Genomic DNA, 21982 nt, shown 5'->3' with positions numbered 1-21982 from the left:
ATGAGCCATGCACTTCTACTGAATAGTGTATGGGGGGAAAAAGTTTGTTTTTTTTTTTTTTTTGGTTCTTTTTTTCGGAGCTGGGGACCGAACCCAGGGCCTTGCGCTTCCTAGGCAAGTGCTCTACCACTGAGCTAAATCCCCAACCCCGGAAAAAGTTTTTTTAAAAAAAATTTATTTATTCTTTTGTTATGAGTACACTGTAGCTGTCTTCAGACACGTCCAAAGAGGGCATCAGATCCCATTACAGATGGTTGTAAGCCACCATGTTGTTGCTGGGAATTGAACTCAGGACCTCTGGAAGAGCAGTCAGTGCTCTTAACCACTGAGCCATCTCTCCAGCCCAGTTTTTTCTTTTCTTTTTTTTTTTCTTTCTTTCTGTTGTTGTTGTTTTTTTTTTTTTTTTTTTTTTTTTTCCGGAGCTGGGGACCGAACCCAGGGCCTCGCGCTTCCTAGGTGAGCGCTCTACCACTGAGCTAAATCCCCAGCCCCGTTTTTTTTTTTTTTTTTTAAAGAAAAAACACAGTCATCACCAAAGCATCCTGGGAGACCCCACTTTATCCAAGTGTCCAGGGTGAGCATCACCAGTAATAAACTGTCAGTGAGATCACAGACCTGCTGATATGGGTGTAGTGCCTCGGTGGCCTCTCCCACACCTCATCCCATCAATCAATCCACTGCTGAGGAACAGTGTCTGAAACACCTGACCAGCACTGTTCAAAGAGAAGAGAGAGAGAAAGAGAGAGAGAGAGAGAGAGAGAGAGAGAGAGAGAGCGAGCTAGAGAGGATCAGGAGAGGACAGAGAAAGACAGAGCACATTCCCACGGACTGGGGATGGTGGCGACCTCATAACCATACAACATAGGTAGAGAGCCTTCCTAGCATGTACAGGACCATGAGTTCACTCTCAGCATCCTCCAGCCACGGGTGTGGGGTGTGGTGGTTCCTGCTACTTTTCTTTGTTTTCTTGTTTTGAGACAGGGTTTCTTTGTTTAGCCCTGGCTGCCCTGGAATTCACTTTGTAGACCAGGCTGGCCTTGAACTCACAGAGATCCGCCTCCCTCTATGTCTGCTTCCCAAGTACTGTGGTTAAAGGCGTGCGATACTACAGCCCAGTTGTGGCTCATGCTTTTAATGACAACAGTTAGGAGGCTGAGGCAGGAAGATTGCCAGCAGTTGAGTCCAATCTGGTACAGCGAGACCCCTCCTCAAAACAACAACAACGACAACAACAAACAAACAAAAACCTAGGTCAGGTGTGGTGTCCTATGCCTGCAGCCTCAGCACTTGTCGGCCAGAGGCTAGAGAATCAAGAGTTCAAGGTTATGCTTAGCTCCATAGTGAGTTTATGGTCAGTGAGTGCTTCTGAGACTTGTCTCAAAAAGCAAGGCAATATGGGATTCCGGATTGGTCTTGGTGACACAAGAAACTGGGGTCCCCTCAATCAGAAGCTCAAGGACACCTTTATTCGAGGTTAAAAGAAAACACCCAGGGCAGGTACACCTTAGATCCCAGCAGCTTTGCAGAGGAGACAGGAGAAGTGGGAAAAGCTGTGCCTTCCAATCAAGCCAGTGGAAAAGTCAGCTACAGGGCAGCAGGCAGCCACAAGTGGAAAGGGGGCCTCAGAAGAAAGAACGAGGAAGTCCCCAGAATCATAAAAGCGGAGTTAGGTTCTGGCCAGCACCAGAAAGAAAGACAGAAAGAAGAAAAAGGAAAAACTGCACTTTGACCAGGCAGAATCTCGTGGCTGCTTGGCTAGTAAGGACGGCACTAGGAAGAGGGGATTGTGGGAAGGAAAAGTACAGTATTTCATCAGAGGACTAATTATTCCACCTCTTAAGCTTTTCAAGGTTTAAGGTGAACCCACCTTCCTAAGGGTCAGGCGATTGACCCAGCCTCAGGCTCCTGACTCTCTTGACCAGAAGTTTCCTCTAAAAAGGCCTTTGTTTCTACTGTAACACAGGAATCAGGGAACAATAGTTTAAAAGGAAAAAGAAGCTGGGGGACTCTAAGATCTGTAGTTTAGTGAATAATATTGAACCAGTGTTAATGTATCAACGATGGAAACAACTCCATAAACACATAGGGGAACTTTCATTTCTATACTTTGTATCTCTGCTGGGTTCATAAGCAACTGCCTTCCTCCTCATGCTGGTGCCGTCCTCTCAGCCGTGAATACTTTAATATAGAGGGCATGAAGGCATTGGGCGCATACACCAGTAACCCAAAACCTGGGAGGAAGAGGGGAGGCTACACTGTGAGTTTGAGTCCCATATGGGCTACATAAGACACTGCCTTGGGGCTGGAAAGGTAGCTCATGACTAAGAGCCTTGGCTGCTCTTAGAAGACCAGGGTTCAGTTTCTGACACCCACATGGCGGTTTATAACTGTGACTCCCATTTCATAGGATCAGTGCTGTCTTTGGCCTGTGTGGGTGCTGCATACATGTCACGCACAGTCATACACTCAGGCAAAACACCCATACACATACAATAAAAATAAGTATTTTTTAAGATGATACTGTCTTTTAAAAAAAAGTATCCTTTCTGTTGCATCAGTGATGAAACAGCAGTGAACACAAAATTCATCAAGGAAGGAGCAGCCTCGGTGGCCATTGGTGGAGTCAGGGTCCCCAGATAGCCCAGGCTGGACTCCGACCGCAGAACTAGCTGAGGGTGACCTTCAGTTTCTGATTTTCTGCTTTCACCTCCCCAGTGCGATATTACAAGCCTATGCCACCAAGCCCAGTTTAGGAAATGCTGGGGGCCAAACCCAGGTTCTCAAGGACACTCGGCAAACACCCTTCTAGTTGATCTATATCCCCAGAGGGCTGTTTCTCAGTGGTGAGATTGGAGCAGGAGGGGAGTTGGAGGCTACTCTCTTGAAATGCTATGAAGAATCATGTATCCAAAATTCTATCTGTGCTGTATGCAGCGATATCTAGTCTAATGCTTTCTGTAAACCCCCACCCCCATTTTAGTGGGGAGCATCAAGCTATTTCATGAGGATGGAGGTCAGAGGATTAACTAGTGGGGTTTGGCTCTCTCCTTCCACTCTGTGGGTCCCAGGGACTGAATTTAAGTCATCAGGTTCTCAGTGAGGAGCTAGGGGTTAGAAGATCCCTAACAGGCAGACATTTAGGGAGAGGGCCACAAAAATAGCTGATGAAAACGGCAAACTTCCAGCTTCTCTCTCACCCTCCTGACCAGAGAGAGACAAAAGCCTAGCGGCTTAAAGAGAAGGCCTGGCTGGCTTCTTCTCCCGCCAGGGCCCAGCTGCTGGAGGACCGGTCTGACAAGTTCAAGACTGGATCAGGACTGTTTACCTCAACCGTACGGCCTATCGGCGGCGCCGTCTTTGTTTAAACTGACCAACCCAAACTGGGGGCTGAACAGTTTGTCCGCCTCGCACCCCCGCCCCTCCAAAGACCCATAAACCCCACCCTACCCACCCCACCCCACCCCCACTCTGGAAGGAAAGCAGCATTTTCCCCCTCTGCTGTCAGTGCTGTCAGAGACATTCCGCTGTTTCGTGTTTTACTTGGGGTCTTTCCTGGCTTTTTTTGTTTGTTTTTCGATGCAGGGGTTCTCTTGTGTTGGCCTGGCTGTACTCGAACTCACCGAGATCCTCCTGCCTCTGCTTCCGTAGTGCTAGGATTAAACGTGTGTGCCCCAACGCCCGGCTTTTTCCTGCCTTAAATCTTTGTTTCTAAGACTTCCCTAAATTTTCGAAGAAATTGGTTTTATCAACACTATTCTTTTTTTTTTTTTTTTTTTTTGGTTCTTTTTTTTTCGGAGCTGGGGACCGAACCCAGGGCCTTGCGCTTCCTAGGCAAGCGCTCTACCACTGAGCTAAATCCCCAACCCCAACACTATTCTTTAATAGAATTAACATTTTATGAATCTGAAAGGGAGCAGGTAGAGTTTGAGGGAAGAAAGTGGGGAATTGGTGTAATTCTATATAATCTCAAAAAATAAAATAATTAAAATATATAATAATCAAAACAAGCACTTTAATTAAAAAAAAAAAAAAGTAGTATTCCGGGCTGGAGATGGCTCAGCGGTTAAGAGAATTTGGGGGCTGGGGATTTAGCTCAGTGGTAGAGCGCTTACCTAGGAAGCGCAAGGCCCTGGGTTCGGTCCCCAGCTCCGAAAAAAAGAACAAAAAAAAAAAAAAAAAAAAAAAAAAGAGAATTTGGTCCTCTGGTCGTGTTTCTGAACCTGTGTTAATCACCTATGAACATCGGGAAACAGGCGTTTACATTATGATTCATAACAAAAGCAAACTACAGTTATGAAGTAGCAACGAAAATAATTGTATGGTGTGTGTGTCACCACAAGGGTCGCAGCACAAGGAAGGTTGAGAATCACTGTTCTAGTAGATGACCAGGGTTCCATTCCGAGCACTCACATGGTGGCTCTTAGCCATCCATAACTCCTGCTCCTCTGGATCCGAAGCCCTCTTCTGACTAATGCGGGGACCGGGCATGCACGTGGTGCACATTCAGGCAGGCAAAAGCTCGTACACATAAATAATCATTTTAAAAGCTTGAAAAGGTGTTGCAAAGTAAACTGCCAGACGCTGCGCTAAGACAAGTATTCCCTATTGTCTTCCCTCCAGGAAGTTCTCGGTTTGCCTTGGAATCCCTTTCGGCTTTCACGTCCAGTCTCGTCCCGCTGTCGGCCACAGCTGGTCCTTCCAGGGTACTGGAGTCTCTGCCTTAGCCCGGGCGGCGCGCACCTGGAGAGGGGGTGGGGCGGATGACTCACCGGGGGCGAGCGGGCGAGCGGGCGGGCCGAGGTGAGGGCGGGGAGGGCCGAGGGGCGTGGCCGCAGGTCGGCAGGTCCGCAGGTCGGGTCCCGCCTCGCCGCGCGCAGAGCGCTCAGTCGGTCGGCCGCCGTGCAGCGCGACTGTCCCTGGAGCCGTCCCGCGCCTCAGACCCGCGAGTCCCCGCCGCTCCGCGCGCAGTATGGCGCCCCCCAAGGCCCTCGCGTTCGGGCTCCTGCTCGCGGTGGTCACGGCGACGCTGGCCGCAGCTCAGAAAGGTGAGGCGTGGACCTGGGGCGGAGGTGTGGGGTCGTGTCGGGCTGGTGATGGGGATCGGACGGCCGGGCTGTGCTCTCTGGCCCCGAGACCCGACGGTGTGGGTGGGACGCGCGCTGGGATGAGGCGGCGGTGTGCTGTGCCAGGTGGGAGCGTGGGACCGGGGTGGCTGAGCGGCCACCGCCCGGGGTTGGGCGGCTCCGACTTGGCGTTCCAAGTCCCAAAGCTTGGGCCTTGGTCGCTGCGACTTGTCGGTCAGTCCCCCCTCCCTCCGTACCTGCCCTGGTCCCCGGATGTGGGCCCCGGGAGGGGACAGGTAGCTCCCGGGAGGCCGCTATGCACCTGCGCGACGGAGGCGGGCCTCCTGGGGCTTACGGGCCGGAGGTGTGTTTTCCCTTTCCTGAGAATCATGACTAATGCAGTGTTTATTGTAGGGAGGACAGATTCAAAGATAAACTGTAAGGGCCTTTCTAAAAATCGCATAATCTTACCACTCTTAAGAATTCCCTGATTAAAAAAGTGTGCATATTTGTGTTTTGGAATACAGGTAGATTTATATAGCCATTTTTCCATTTCACAAGGGAAGTTTTCTACTTCCTCTAGACTTTTATTTTTAAAACTGTTTGCACGGAGTCGGACAACTTGTGGGAGTCAGTTCTGGGGATTAAACTCGTGGGCCTTTATCCCTAGAGTCACCGGGTTGTCCTCGGTTCCTATAGTCTTTAAGAACGAGTCTTAAACAGTGATTGGACGCTCTGTAGAGAGTACGTGGAGTTCGGTCTTAGTTGTTCTTACTGTAGAGTTTGCTCCGGCTTTTGATTTATTTCTAAGATGGTGTCTGGAAGTGGAGAGTTGAACAAAGCAGCCTGGAGAGAATTTCTTTTCCTTTTGTTTCTTCCATAATTTTTAAGTTAAATGTAATTTAGTTTTGTTTTCTGGGGAGGATTTTATTGTCTACTAGGAGACATGGCCCATATTCATTAATTAGACTTTCAGTAATACAGTTTAATCAAGTTATATATTTCTGATTTCTTGGGCTAAATTGAGGGCTGGGATGTAGAGTGCTTGCTTAGCAACCCTGGGTGTGGTCCCCTAGTGCCTGATAAACAAGGTACCTATAACCCCAGACCTTGGGAAGTGGAACTGGAGGATTAGCAACTCAAGGTCATCGTGATTTGGTGTGGCAATTGAGGCCAGCCTGGGCTAAAGGAGCCCTGTTTAATGAGGAAAAGCTCTAGTAGATGCCTACCGGGCCCCAGTCGGGCACTCCTTACGAAAGCTGGGTGAGGAAGGGATCCGAGGGGAAGGACCCCTTGCAGAATTGGAGTTGTTGACTTTTTTTGGGGGGTGGGGAGATAAAATTACTTGTAGACAAGTGTGTAATTGTAGATAAAGAGGGAGACCTTGGGAAGTGAGGGGAGCAGGGAGGTGTGAGCTTCAGTCTGTAAACCCAGCACCAGCACTTGGGAAGCCGAGGCAGTGAGCCTGGGCTTTAAAATCCAGAAAGGGAAGGAAGGAAGAACGGACAGAGGGAAGGAAGGGACTCAGAAGAAAGAAAGGGAAAAGCTTTTCTTCACCTTTTTTTTTTGTTTTTTAAAAAACAAACAAACAAACAAAAACAAACAAACAAACAAAAAAAAACCCGACAGGGCCATTGCTGGCTCCTTGGCTAAAGTTACCCCTGAGTTAAATTCCCAAGGCCCAGAGGCAGAAGGGGAGAACGCACTCTCAAGTTGGCCTCTGACTGACATTTGAACTGTGTGTATGTGCATACACAAAATGTATAGATAAATAAGTGCACAGCGTCAATGGATAAACGTTAGCTTTAAAAGGAAAGGCCAGCGGTTCAGCAGCAAGGCTGAGAAGATCTTTAGAGGGCTGGCTTTAAAGCTTTGTTTCTGGCTGGGCTGGTGGTGCACTCTGTCTGAAGATCTGGCAGGTAGATCTCTGGTTGAAGGAGGCTTGGTCTACAGAGGTCCAGGCCAGCCAGGGATAGTTATGTACATAGCTGCATGTCTGTGATTCTAGCCCTTAGGATTGTGAGCGTGAGGTTAACCTGGATTACATAGCAAGGCCCTGCTTTAAAAAATAATTAAAAATTAAAAACAAAGCCAGCAACAACAGCAAAATTGTCTGTGAGTAGTGATCACCACCTCTAAGCCAGCACCGAGGAGACCAAGGATGAAGAATCCCTAGTTTGGGGCCAGAGAAATGGTTCAGTGACTGAAGGTACTTGTGGATCACGAGGCTTGGTGACCAGAGTTTAATCCCAGGACCCAAGTAATGGGAAGAAAGAAGGAGCTGTACGAGTTTGTCCTCTGACCTCGTACTTCTACCTCAGAGTGCCCTGCTCCAATTAGTAGACAAATGTGATACATTTAAAAGAAAGAGCTTGCCCATAGGAAGAAATACCAAGGGTGTGCTAACCTGTCACCAGCACAGTCCAAGTCTCTGTCCTTGGCACTGCCAAGAAAAACCCCAAAGTCGTCTTCCCGTGGGGCTGCTCCTACCCTGCAGAGTTCTTAGCCACATCTCCTTAGTAAACTTTGATTCGCTCTGCTTAGAACAAAGTTCTCCCTTGAAAAATTAACAGCATACCGGAAATTGGAAGTGGGAACTCACAAAGATTAGACTGTATGATGTCACAAAATGACCAGTGTGAGATGACTCACACTTAAATTATAGGTGGAAAATATTTAGGGTTACTTTTTTTGTCTTAATTTTTAGATTATCTATTTTGATTTTTTTTTTTTTTTTAAGAGACAAGGGTCTATCTACATAGTCTTGGCTCTCCTGGAACTTACTGTGTAGACAAGGCTGGTTTTGAACTCACAGAGATCCACCAGCCTCCACCTCTGTAGTGCTGGGATTAAAGACGTGTACTATTATACCCCAGTATATTTATTTATTGAGAGATAGCATTTGTATGACAAGACTCTTGGGTGGAGGATAACCTTTTTGTTGTTGTTTTTGTTTTTCAAGACAGGGATCTCTGTGCCCTGGCTGTCCTAGAACTCACTTTGTAGAACAGACTGGCCTCCAACTCAGAGATCAGCCTACCACTGCCTCCCGAGTGCTAGGACTAAAGGCATACGCCAGCATGGTCTGGCCAGGACCACTGCTCAAAGGCCTGGTTGATAGAATGAGTTTTGAACTAATTTTTTTTTTCTTTTTTCTTTTTTTCGGAGCTGGGGACCGAACCCAGGGCCTTGCGCTTTCTAGGCAAGCGCTCTACCACTGAGCTAAATCCCCAACCCCTCCTTGAACTAATTTTTACAATTTTTTTCAGACTGTGTCTGTAACAACTACAAGCTGACGTCACGGTGCTATGAGAATGAGAATGGTGAATGCCAGTGTACTTCCTATGGGACACAAAATACTGTCATTTGCTCCAAACGTGAGTAAAAGGCTCTTATTGCCTGGAAGAGTAATCATGATAATATTTTTCAAATCAAGGCTCCTTGAGCTGAGTTTAATTGGCTCGGACCTGGGTTACTCTGTGGAGATTATCTTCAGCAAGTGATTAAGTGTGGGGAGGTGGAAGGAGCGTGGATAACCTTTGGCCTGGGACGACAGCAGAGTGAAAGTCTGCCGAGGCCCGTGAGGCTGTGGCTCTGTGTCATTTGGCGGTGCCTGTCTTCCAGTGGCATCCAAGTGCTTGGTGATGAAGGCGGAGATGACTCACAGCAAGTCTGGGAGGAGGATGAAACCCGAGGGGGCGATCCAGAACAACGACGGTCTGTATGATCCCGAGTGTGACGAGCAAGGGCTCTTCAAAGCCAAGCAGTGCAACGGCACCGCCACGTGCTGGTGCGTGAACACCGCGGGTGTCCGGAGAACCGACAAGGACACGGAGATCACGTGCTCCGAGAGAGTGAGGACCTAGTGAGTGAGCTTTCTTGTGTGTTTGCTTAAGTTTAGCTTTGAATACCAAATGAGATTTTTGTGCTTTGGAATTCGAAAGCCAGGAAAAGCTGGGTGTGTGGGAGTTCAGGGCCCTCCTCGCCTGCCTACTCAGGGAGTTTGAGACCAGCCTGGGCTACTTGAGATCTTTTGGAGTGACAGGTGTCCTTCCTATCTCTGTGCCTCATAAGACGGCTGTCACTGGACTGGAGTTGGAGTTTATTGGCTCTAATTCAATTGAAATTGACTCCTGAAGCTTTCTGTCTTTGGCAAGTACTTAAGTGTGGGGAATAGGAGGAGGCCTGGGATGATCTTTGGTCCAGGGTTGTGACATTTCCAGAGCTGGCTTATGAATTTCCTGTGTAGATAGGCTGGGTCTTAGGTTTTACACAAACAGTAGCAGACCAGACATTGTTCCCTTTATTTTCACTGAACCTCTGGTCCCCATTTGGAAGTTGGAGTTAGTGTAAAGTGAGTATGAATGACTTGAACTGTCTGTGCTCATTTATGGTGTTTTAAGCTGAGCTATTTATGCTGGAGACAACGGTGGGGAAGCTGGGGCTCTCTACAGCACAGAGGGTGTGTGTACAGCACAGAGGGTGGGAGACGGATGAAAACAGACACAAATCCTGTCAGCAAAAGCGAATGTTGGAAAGGAAGAAACTGGGAAGGAGGCAGGCCCAAGACTTAGAAATACTGTCTCTGAGTTTTGGTTAATTGTTGCTCTCTGCTTGTGGGGGGAACCAGGTCAGATCTCTTTCTGACATGGTTTTGAGCTAGAACACCGGCCTGCCTTCTCCTGCCTCTGCCTCGGCAGTGTGCATTTGCAACACCATGTCCTCTGGAACAGGGCACAGCCAACCTGGCCTCATGTCTGTAGCTGTCAGCAGCAGTCAGTGTCAAAAAGGGCCTTACGTCTGGGCGTGTTCTCTGTGTGTACAGGGTATGTGAGGCATGTTTAGCACAACACGTATAGCTTCTGTTAGTTCTAATCCCTCCCAGTTCCGAATTTAAATATTTATTTGCCTCTTTGGAAAACAGCATGAAAGAGTTACACACAGTTGACACTGTCTTGTCTTACAGCTGGATCATCATTGAGCTCAAACACAAAGAAAGAGCACAGCCTTATAACTTCGAGAGTTTGCATACGTAAGTGTGGTTGCACATATACTTTATTTGTGGGCTGACAGGGGACTACACAAGTGATTGTGTGTCTCCCAAGTCTGGTCACATCGTGATGGGCTTCGTCCCTTTACAAGCTGGGCCTGCCAGGGTTCTCTACCGGGAATAATCCATTGACAGATACATGGGTACTGTGTAAATGTTCTGCTTCTAATCAGACTGACGGACGCTCTAGGATCAATGGCTGATGCTGGCTTGAACCACTCACTGTGATTTTAAATTACATTAATTAAATATGTGTGTACACACACACCATACAGATACACACACACACACACATACACACACACACACATATATATATATATATATATATATATATATATATATATATATTCATATTCCCAAGTCAGCTAGGGCCAGCTACATAGTGAGCCCCTTTCTTTTTATTTTTTTTCTTTTTATTTTTTTTCGGAGCTGGGGACCGAACACAGGACCTTGCATTTGCTAGGCAAGCGCTCTACCACTGAGCTAAATCCCCAACCTCCCCTTTCTTTTTAAATTAAAAAAATTATATATATACATAGACACACACACACATAGTATATATAGTATATGTAGTATCTGTAAATATATATTTATTTTTATATATACATATAAAATATAACTAAGCCCTTGAGCTATCTGCTTAGAAAAGTAGAGATTCTATTATGGTACAATTTAAAAAACAAAACTTGTAAATTATTTGCAGTGCACTTCAGGACACATTTGCATCTCGATACATGCTGAATCCGAAATTTATCAAAAGTATTATGGTAAGGGTTTTTGTTTTTGTTTCTTCCTTCTTCTCTTTCTTTCTTCCTTTCTTTCTTTCTGAAGATGTGTGTCAGTTTCAGCAGCAAGTTGGAGCAGCATGGTTTGAGTGTAAACGACATCCACTGTTGATCTCTCCCCCTCCCAGATAGGGTTTCCCTGTGTAGCCCTGGCTGTCCTGGAACTCATTCTGTAGACCAGGCTGGCCTGGAATTCAGAGATCCTCCTGCTTTGACTCAAGTGCTAGGCTTAAAGGCGTGAGCCACCACTGCCCAGGCAGATAAATGAATTTTAGTAAGAATGTAAGTCCTGGGCACTTAAGTCCAAGTAGTTTTCCTTCCATCGACCTCACAAGCTTGTGTGCCTTTGAGCTCACAAAAAGCCGTGTAGTGTCTCTTAGACTGAAGCACACTGCCCTTACCTTGTAGGGCTCTCTGTGATTGCCGTCTGCACGTCCTGACACAGGCTGTGTCTTGGTTTCCTTTCCCATTACTGTGATAAGCAAGTTATGGGAGAGAGGGCTTACTGATTCACTTTTAGCTTTATTTACTTGTATGCGTGTTTTGCCTGCGTGTATATATGTGCACCATGTTTTTACCTGGTGCTCCAGTTCAGAAAAGGGCATTGGACCCCTAGTGTTGGTATTACAGACGGTTAGCAGCTAGGGATGGAACCCCTGTCCTCCTCAAGAGGAACAAGTGCTGTAAACTGCCGAGCCATGTCTTATGGTTCCAGATTAGAGCCTCCTTGTGGGGAAGTCACTGCAGCAGGAACCTACTGTGTGTGTGGTGGCCATTAAGCAGATAGCTCCATCCCCAGTCAAGAGCAGAGAGAATGAATACACGTACGCCTCGTCCAGCTGTCTGTCTTTTTAGTCCAGGCCTAGGAAGTGATGAAGGCTATAACCCTTGTGGGTCTTCCCACCTTAATTAACATAACAGATAATCCTCACAGACTGGCTCAACCCGGTATAGACAGTCCCTCATCGAGGCTCCAATGATTCCAGATTGTAGTTGACAGTTAAAACTGACCACCATACCTAGCTAGCCCTTGCCTTACCTCTTTTTTTTTTTTTTAAAGATTTATTTATTTATTATATATAAGTACACTGTAGCTGTCTTCAGACACACCAGAAGAGGGCATCGGATCTCATTACAGATGGTTGTGAGCCACCATGTGGTTGCTGGGATTTGAACTCAGGACCTCTGGAAGAGCAGTCAGTGCTCTTAACCGCTGAGCCATCGCTCCAGCCCAGCCTTACCTCTTTTTAAACTAACTGTTTGCATTGCTGTTTTACTCCCTTAGATAAAGTCCTCTCAAAGATTTTTCAGTTATTAGTGATAAAGTATTATTTACATCCTGGTGGGTGTAAATTACAGAAAATAAAATTCTATGTATTCTGACTGTTGAACAAACTTTTCATGTATTCTAACCACATTAATTTGTATTTTCACTTTTCCCGCCCAGTATGAGAATAATGTTATCACTATTGATTTGATGCAAAACTCTTCTCAGAAGACTCAAGATGATGTGGACATAGCTGATGTGGCTTACTATTTTGAGAAAGATGTAAGTGTAAAGGGTGTAATTTTTTTTTAAAGTATTTATTTATTGTATGTATGTGGGTACACAGTCGTTGTCTTCAGACACACCAGAAGAGGGTATCAGATCCCATTACAGATGGTTGTGAGCCACCGTGTGGTTGCTGGGATTTGAACTCAGGACCTCTGGAAGAGCAGTCAGTGCTCTTAACCTCGAGCCATCTCTCCAGCCCCCAAGCGTGTAATTTTTAAAGCTTAATACTTCTTTATTGTCTGTTTTTTAAGACAGGCTCTCAATATATATATTCCTGGCTGTCCCTGCAGTCACACAGCTCTGCCTGCCTCTGCCTTGCGAGTGCTGGGATCAAAGCCCAGGGCTTGCTCCTTTTGAGATAGGTTCTTGTAGACTGGCCCTGGACTCCTGATTCCCTCGCCTCCATCTCCCATGTGCTGCTGGGTTCTATCCGAAAATAGAGTAGCAGTTTGGGACAGGAGATGTAGGAAGTTACCTCCCAAAGATGAGCTTTGCAGGAGAGGGCCATGCAGTCGTGGGGGCTGTGGTTGGGCCATGAGGTAGGAGAGCTTTTGCATCATTCCAGAGGCCATGGGGTTTGAGGGGAGAACATTTTATATATACACTTTGTAGAGACAATGCAAAGTGGGGATGGAGAGGTGGCTTAGTCCTGTTCTTTCAGAGGGCCCGTGTTTGGTCCCCAGCAAGTTTACCAGGCAGCTGTCTACTGAAATTAAGAACAGTAGCTGAGCGGTGGGTGGCACTGCCACTCGGGAGGCACAGGCAGGCAGATCTGAGTTCGAGGCCAGCCTGGTCTATAGAGAGTTCTAGGACAGCCAGAGCCATACAGATAAACCGTGTCTTGAAAAACAAAAAACAGACAACAATTAAGGACAGTAAAAATAAATCTAAAGCAAAGAACCATGTAAAATGCAAGAATAGAAGATACCTGCCATGGCAGGGAACGGAGCAGGCTGGCGAGACCCAGAGAGAGCCCTTTCTCAGAGGCTGGGGAGCCTGGCCGTAGTCCGAGCATGTTCGGGAGGGTGGCCAGTCTAAGAGCAGAGAGATGAGGAAGATGTTAGCAGGCAACACAGAAACCAAAGCTGGTATGAATTGCATGGCCTGCTGTCTTAGGGGGAGGAGGGTCAGCTAGGGGTCTGTGATGTAATAGTCTCAGGTGATAGACTGTGAGTGCATGTCACTGTGACTGGTGTCTGTCACACTGAGGACTGCACCCTAGACATGCTAGGAAAGCATTCTGCCAGTCTCTAGGCCTCTGGCTCCTGTTTTAATCTTTGCTGTGTTAGGAATTGGGCCCAGTATGTATTCCAGTGTGCTGGGGACAGTCTACTACTGAACTGTGTACACCTAGCTTTCTTTTTTCTTATAATTCTTATTTTCTTGATGGATATATATATCTCCATCCTCCATCCAGTACTGTGAATAGGAGACAGTCTCCATTTTAAAGACTAATTTTTATTCTGTGTGCGTGTGTGTGTGTGTGTGTGTGTGTGTGTGTGTGTGTGTGTGCATGTTAGTGCAGTGCTGTCAGAGAGCAGAGGCTGAGTGATCCGCAGGACCTGGGTTACAGTTTGTTGTCATCTTCCCGATTTCCTGATGCGGGTTCTGGAAACCAAACTCCAGTCCCCAAGCGCTGGGATGTCAAGTCAGTCTGCCTTTGTCTTTCTTATTCCTGAGACAGACTTCCTCTGTGTAGCTCTGGCTGTCCTAGAACTCACGCTGTAGGTTGGCCTAGAATTTATAGAGATTCACCTGCCTCTGCCTCCTGAGTGCCCCACCACTGCCCAGCCTCCATTTTGAAAGCATTTATGTGAGCACCAGAAGTGGTAGACTACACTATAATTCTGACACTCTGAAGGCTGAGGCAGGAGGACTGAGTTCAGAGACAACAAGTATATGTTTGTTGTTTGTTCTTTATTATTCCTGTTTGTTTGGACAGTCTGAATTAGTCTAGGCTGACCTAGGATGTGTGGTAGAGGGTAGGTTTCAGCCTTCTCAGATGGGAGGGTATAGATGGGAGATAATCACACTGGCCACACTCGTGTCTCTGATGGTGAGATGTTTCCTCTGAGATTTACTTCTGAGTACTTTGGGCCTGGGAGGTGAAGGGAGCGAAGGAAGAATGAGACTGAATTGGCCGTGTGTTGTTATCTTCGAGTGTAGAGGCTAGGTCCGCGGACTTCATTTCTCCTGTGGATGGCGTTTCCCTGTAGTAAATCGCGCCTTAAAGTTTCCCTGGATCAGATTGTTACGGAAACTGAAGGTTCTTGGCAGTTGGTGTGCAGGTCTTCTGGCGTACGGTTGGTGTGCAGATCCTCCTGGTGCCGGTGCTGGTGGCTCTGAACAGTTTTTCTGTCCTTCTCCTCCATAGGTAAAGGGGGAGTCCTTGTTCCATTCATCTAAGAGCATGGACCTGAGGGTGAACGGGGAGCTCCTCGATCTGGACCCCGGGCAGACTCTGATTTACTACGTCGATGAAAAGGCCCCGGAGTTTTCCATGCAGGGCCTCACGGCTGGGATCATCGCCGTCATTGTCGTGGTGGTGTTAGCAGTCATTGCGGGGATTGTTGTCCTGGTGAGTTCTTAGATTCTCCTTAAAAGTAATCCAGGTTTGAAAACCTTTGTGAAGGACTGTATTGTACTTGTGGTTCCTCTGTACAAAACAGTCACTTCCTAAAGCTGCAAAGGATTGACTACTGATGAGAAAACACACTTGGTACCCATCCCATAAAAGCAAGTATTGAGTTCCTATTTTACACTGGCAGGGGTGCCCATGTTACCAGTGCTTGGGACAGGCACGTCAGGGCATGGGGATGTAAGAGTTGGGCAGCTCACTTGTGTTCTAACAACACCTGTGGATGAGTAACTGCACAGAATGCAAGAAGGTGACCTCAGGAGAAGTTAGCGTGTGGAGTGCTGATACTCTGCAGTAAAAGAAGCCACATGCAAGAAACTTAGAATCTATAAAGGGATATATTAATACACATGTATTAATACATATGTAAAAATACAAATGTAGCTTTGTTTTTGCGGCACTAGGGATTAGATATTAGGGACTAACATACTAGGCAAGTGCTTTCCCACTGAGCTATCCAGGTATCCCCAACTGCCTTACTTACTTTCCCATTGGTGTGACAAAACACTGACATAGTTAACTTTAGAAAGCAAGAGTTTATTGGGAGCGCTTGCTTATAGTTCTGGACAGTTAAAGTCAATGACCACCATGGAGGGGAGAATGGGAATGGAGTGAGGGGAGGGCGGGTGGGGAGATAGGCAGGAACGGTAGCTGAGAGCTTACATCTGATCCATAAGCACCAGGCAGAGAGAACTGGGAATGACAGGGACTTCTTGAAATCCCAAGCCTAGGAACACACTCCCTCCAGCAAGGCCACGTCTCCTAATCCACCAACTCCCAACCAGGACCAGGCATTCAAACGTTTGCGCCTGTGAGAGAGCCATTCTCATTGAACCATCATGCCACCCTTTCTTGAATTAAGTAGTCCAATGATTAGCTTCAAATGCTACTCTTAAAACTCAACCTCCTAAGAATTGGAGTTACAGATGTAAGCCATAACACCTGACCTTTTCTTTGTGTCATTCATTCATTCATTTATTATTTATTTATTTCATGTATAATTACACTGTCACTGTTTTCAGACACATCAGAAGAGGGCATCAGATCCCATTACAGATGGTTGTGAGCCACCATGTGGTTGCTGGGATTTGAACTCAGGACCTCTGGAAGAGCAGTCAGTGCTCTTAACCACTGAGCCATCTCTCCAGCCCTACTTCCTTGTTTTATTTATTTTCTCACATGTATGTGTGTGGTTCACTTCAGTACATGTGTTCGGGATACATTTGTTTGCCAGTGCCTGTGCATGTGTATGCCAGTGCACATGGAGGACCAAGGGTAATGTTGGGAATCTTGCTCTGTAGCTTTCTACTTTACTCTTTAAGATAGGCTCTCTCAATCAATCCCAGAGCAGACTGATAGGGTGAGGCTGGCTAGCCTGCTTGCTTTCAGGCTGGGATCTCATCTCTGCCTTCTAAAGATGGAATTTCAGGTCTGTTTTCAACTTAATCATCCAGTATTTTTGTGGTTTCTGGGAATCCAGACTCCAGGCCTATTGCTTGTGCTGGCCCAGCCCCAGACTAGTTTTTGGTTTGTGCATGGTGTGTACGTGTGTAGAAGGGTTTTGTGTGTGTTGTTGTCTTGGATGAGGTCAGGGGTCAACGTTGTGAGTCTTCTCTGTGCCTCCCCATCTTTTTAGTTTGTTTATTTGAGTTTGTTGAGACAGAGTCACCCTACAAAGCCCTGGCTGTCCTGAAACTCACCTTGTAGAGCAGCCTGGCCTTGAGCTACCTTTTTATTTGTGAGATAAGATTTCTCACTGAACTTGGAGCTTATAATTTCTTCAGTCAGGCTGGCTGACCAGCCATTGAGCTTTGGGGCATCTGTCAAGTCTACTTCCCAGCACCAGGCTTGCAGACACACGTGGCTATGGGTAGCCACCCATAGTGTTTTTACAGGGACACCGGGATGGAACTCAGGTCCCCGTTTTTGTGCGGCTGGTACTCTACCCACTAAGCCATCTCCAACCTTGAGTGAGTGAGTGCGTGTGTGATGCACTCCTGTGTGTCTTCCCCTGCTTGTGGAGTCTACCCAGGCTGGTGTTGATTCCTGGGTTCAACTGATCACCTCACTCTGCAGGGACACCCGGCACGTGACATATGCCCAACTCAAATTCCGCATTTTAACATTGGGTGCTGGGCTTAGTGGCGCACACCTGCAGTGCTAACCCTCAGGCTGAGCTCAGCGAGGGGACTGAGAGTTTCAAGTTGCCTTGGGCTCCTAGCAGAAGAAAAAATGTATCTTCATGGCAAATTTAATGTAAAGCAAAACATAGAATTAAAATAGTTATGATGTAAAATAAAGACGGATGCTCTACATAACATCGAACAAATTCTTCCAAGTTGATGAGGAAACCCACAGGAAGAGTGACAGTGGCTGTCAGGCCGAGGCCTTGTGCTCAGGCCTGGCTGAGGGACCCTGGCCAGCTAATCGGGTCGCTCAGTATGCCAGGTGAGCATGACAAGCCCGCAGGCCTTCCCTTCTCATTTCCCCCCTGGCTCGTTTACAAACTTAGTTCACACTCCTGCAGCCAGCCCCCAGGGCCTATCCCCTTTGGCCACTTCCTCCTGTGGCTGACTAGGTACAGCTATCAAAGTATTGAAGTCTAGTGATCAAAATCCTCTTTAGCTCATTTAATTAACATGTCCAATTGAAATTAAGCACCTCATCCTAACTCAGGGTTTCCCCCATACCTTTATAAACCGCCATTTGCCAGAGGCAGTCCTTTGTCCCTCTGGGCCAAATACCCCATCTCCTCTCCCTTCCCCGTCCTCTATCTCCTGTCTTTGTCTTGTACCCCTGCCCTCTGTTCCCCTTCGTCCTGAGAACTTCGTCTTGAGGGTCTTGAGCTGACACCTTTCCCTACACCGGTGACAGTTACATCCTGATTGCATACGGTGGCCTGTGAGAACTCGTTCCTGAGAGTTGTTCTGCCTCCAGACACGAGGGCATGAGCACACCGCTCACACACAGCTCACACACAAAATGGAAATAGATGCAGCAAAGCTAGACACAGTGGCATATATCAAAGGTGGCTGAGGCAGGAGGATTGTGACACCAAGGTTGAAGGCTGGCCTAAGCTGTATATATAGGCAGAGTCCTGTCTTAAAACAGCAACACACCCTTCCCTCAGTAAAAGCTTGGTAGTAAGTTGGGAAAGATGGCTTATAGAGGAACTTCAGCTGGCAAATAAACACACAGAACTGAGAGAAGTCTAATTGTCACATAGAAACCCAGGAAGATGCTCAGGGAAGAAGCTCGACTGAGTGTGAACACGCTCAACTCCCATGCTCAAGGAAGCAGAGGAGAGCTCGGGACCAGCCTGGTCTCCATAGTGAGTCCCGGGCCAGCTAGGGCTACATACACAATGAGACCCAATCAACCAACCCCAAATCAAGCACAGTCAGGGTCGTATGTTGACCTTACCTGTGAGGGTAACCTAGAGATCAGTCTGAGAGTTCATTATCTGGGAGTGGGCGGTAAGTGAATGAATGTGTGCGGTGTTTGGTCTACATTCAGTTAACCAGGCACCTCTGGTATTGATGGTATTGATGTAGCTGTTCAGAGAATTGGTACTATGTGACCTGTTTTTAGACGCTCCCCCCCTCCCCAAACTTGTACACACATGCTTATGTGTGTTCAAGGCACATATGTTAATTTTGTCACTTTGGTTTGAGTAGTAACATCATGATTTTTCTTTCAGGTTATATCTACAAGGAAGAGATCAGCAAAATATGAGAAGGCTGAGGTAAGCGGAGACAGGGAATGTTGAGTTTCTTCTTCTGAGGAATCTGTGACCCTTTCAAGGCACTAAAGTCCTTCACACTGTAGACACCACAGTCCTGTCTTAGGATGAGCTCTTACCTAACAGGTTCTGTGACAGGCCGCTTCATACTGCTGTCTGCCCCCTTGACAAGGGGTACAGGAGCCTCTGGCTTTAGCTTTTGGAGTCTTGTGGAAGCGCACTCCAGTGGGGCCGCATTAGAGAGACCCAGTGCCCCTGCTGACCTGGTTTCCTGTGGCTCTACGAGTTTATAAGAACCGTTTGAGTTGGGCATAGGATGCACACACACCTTTAACCGCGGTACTAGCGAGGCAAAGGCTGGCCAGGGCTACATAGAGAAATGAGAAAGCCTATTTTGAAAAACTTTTTTTTTTTAAATTGTTTTTTCTTTTTAGAACCAGGGTCCCTTTACATAGCCCTGCCTGCCCTGGAACTCACTCTGTAGACCAGGCTGGCCTCGAACTTAGAGACCCACCTTGCCTCTGCCCCCTCAGGGCTGAGATTTCAGGTGTTAGTCACCACATCCAGCTGAAAAAGCAACTTGAAGACCTTAAAAACATCGGGTGCCCACCTTTAATCCCAGCACTCACTCAGGCAGAGATAGGGTCTCAGTGAGTTCAAGGCCAGCCTGACTTGAACAGAACAAGTTCCAGGACTGCCAGGACAATACAAGAAAGAAACTGTTTCAAAGAAGAGAAGAGAAAAGAAAAGAAAAGAAAAGAAAAGAAAAGAAAAGAAAAAGGAAAGGAAAGGAAAGGAAAGGAAAGGAAAGGAAAGGAAAGGAAAGGAAAGAAAAAGGATTTGGAGAGATAGCTCAGAGGTTAAAGAGCACTGACTGCTCTTCCAGGAATCCTGAGTTTAATTCCCAGCAATCACATGGTGACTCACAACCATCTGTGATGGGATCCGGTGCCCTCTTCTGGTGTGTCTGAAGAGAGTGACAGTATATTGACATATATAAAATAAATAAGTAAATAAGTCTTAAGAAACCTTTAAAGAATCTGGGGCCTTCTTGTTTCAAATACAAACTGGACCCTAAAATCAATATAGTTTCCTTATAATACAGCATTTTAAGAATAACATTTTATTTCCTTTCATTTTATATGTATGGGTGTTTTGCCTGTATCTATGTCTGTCAGATATGTGTGCCTGGTGCCTGTAGAAGACCTGAAGAAGCACCAGACCCTCCTGAACAGGTCATAGAAAGTTGTGAGGCTGCCACGTGGGTGCTTGGAGTCGAACTCAGGACCACTGAGCCATCTCTCCAGCCCCACTTTTCTTTTTTTCATTAAATAAGTATAAATGTGAAGGAAGGTCATCTCTCTGTCCCCTGTAATAACTCTTAAGAAAACTTTCCGATGGCAGGAGAGTTCAAGGCCAGCCTGGTCTACTGAGTGAGTTCCAGGACAGCCAGGGCTACACAGAGAAGTCCTGTCCTAACAATCCTGAAGGGACTGAGTGTCACTTGAGTTGCCTTGCATGCCCCTCCTCTGTTGCAGATAAAGGAGATGGGTGAGATACACAGAGAGCTCAATGCCTAACCAACCATGCCGTGTGCTGCACTGAGGAGGGAGCCACCGGACGGAAATGGCGAAGAACTCAGGTTGCAAACGGATAGACCTGGGGAGGATGGAGACCTTTCGAGGGTCACTGCTTTGTTAGCTAAGCTCACACATTTGTAACAGTGAAATTTGTACTCATAAATACAAGCAGCTTGACATTGGCATTAACAATCTTAAAATTAGACGAGTGTCTTACACATGCAGGTCTGGCGTGGAACTCAGAACTTAGCCTGCCAAGATAGGAGAGCTTATGCTTATTGTTGAAGTGTGTGTGTGTGTGTGTGTGTGTGTGTGTGTGTGTCATAAACAGCCCACAGTAGAATACGATGACTACTCTCATTTTTGTGATTAAAGCTGCCCTTCTACACACTGAGTCTTGTACATAATAAACGTTTTTTAATGAAATAAAACATTTTTAAACTGAGTTTCTAAGTTTGTTTGAATCATAGTTCCTAGCATATGCACATGTAAGATAGTAGATCTTTAAATGCTCTGGCAGTGCTAAGTGGGGCAAGCCTGTAGTTCTTGTACTTGGGAGGTAGATGTAGGAGGATTAGGGTTTGCCAGGGTACTGCTATGTATGTAGTTAGTCACTGACTGGCCTTGGCTATCTAACAGCCTATCTGAAAGAAATAAAAAGCAAACTTAAACTTGGATAAGTCTTACACTATGGCTCTTGCCTAAGACTTCGACATTTGGGAGGTTAAGGCATGATTGTGGTTTTGAAGCCAGCCCAGGCTATGTAGACACAGAGTTCCAGGCTACCCCGTGAGACCCTGACCATCAGTAACGAATTCTGAGAGTTGGGGTAGCATGGGGTGGTTAGGGAGGGGTGTTCAGTGGTAGTAAGTGCCCTGGAATCAATTTGCACTACTGGCGAACACACTACAGCACTCTTACTACAAAAAATACTGGAGCTTTTCATGAGTACTGACCACAGGATGTGAAACAGCCCTTACTGTAGAACTTCACAGAGAACTACTGTGAATACGCACACAGAAGGCAGGCTGCCCAGCAGGAACACCACGGACTACTGATGCTTGCAATTTGAGCAGCTGCCTCCTTCCTGATGGACTTTTGACCCTTCCTTCTGTAAGTTGCTTTCCTCAGATTTCGTTGTAGCAGTGAGGAAAGTGGCTGACACGTTTATGTTTTTAAACTCTCAGGAGAATGCTACTGGGCATGTGAAAACTATGAAGTCCAGGCAGAGCTGTGGAACACAGCCTCGGTGGTTCATTTATGCTGTGTGGTACAGCTGCAGTGTAAGTGAAAGCAGGAAGTTGGCCGACTTCTGAAGTACTGGGAGAAAGCTGTTCAGAGGAAGCATCTCTGTCTTAGGGTTTCTACTGCTGTGGGGAAACCATGACCAAGGCAACTCTTACAGAGGACAACATTTAATGAGACTGACTGACAGGTTCAGAGGTTCAGGCCATTATCATCAGTGTGGGAGCATGGCAGTCATATTCAAACCACAAAGTACCAACAGCTCTTTTCAGATCAACACTTTGATCCCAGTATTTGGGAAACAGGCAGATGGATCTCAGA

General features: G+C 46.7%; 1 protein-coding gene across 1 annotated transcript; it reads left to right on the top strand.

Moving 5' to 3' along the window:
• The first annotated feature begins 4902 nt into the window (after positions 1–4902).
• On the top strand, positions 4903–20861 carry Epcam (epithelial cell adhesion molecule). The gene is made up of 9 exons (NM_138541.2): positions 4903–5045; positions 8333–8440; positions 8688–8928; positions 10030–10095; positions 10820–10883; positions 12349–12450; positions 14831–15034; positions 18795–18839; positions 20375–20861. The coding sequence occupies exons 1-9, from the start codon at positions 4970–4972 to the stop codon at positions 20414–20416; spliced, it is 948 nt and encodes a 315-aa protein (NP_612550.1). The 5' UTR covers positions 4903–4969; the 3' UTR covers positions 20417–20861.
• Positions 20862–21982: the final 1121 nt, after the last annotated feature.

Source organism: Rattus norvegicus, chromosome 6 (genome assembly GCF_021556685.1).
Source record: "Rattus norvegicus strain SHRSP/BbbUtx chromosome 6, alternate assembly SHRSP_T2T, whole genome shotgun sequence".
NCBI lineage: Eukaryota > Metazoa > Chordata > Mammalia > Rodentia > Muridae > Rattus > Rattus norvegicus.
The sequence above is the reverse complement of the archived record's forward strand: the minus strand, read 5'-3'. Positions and strand labels throughout refer to the sequence as shown.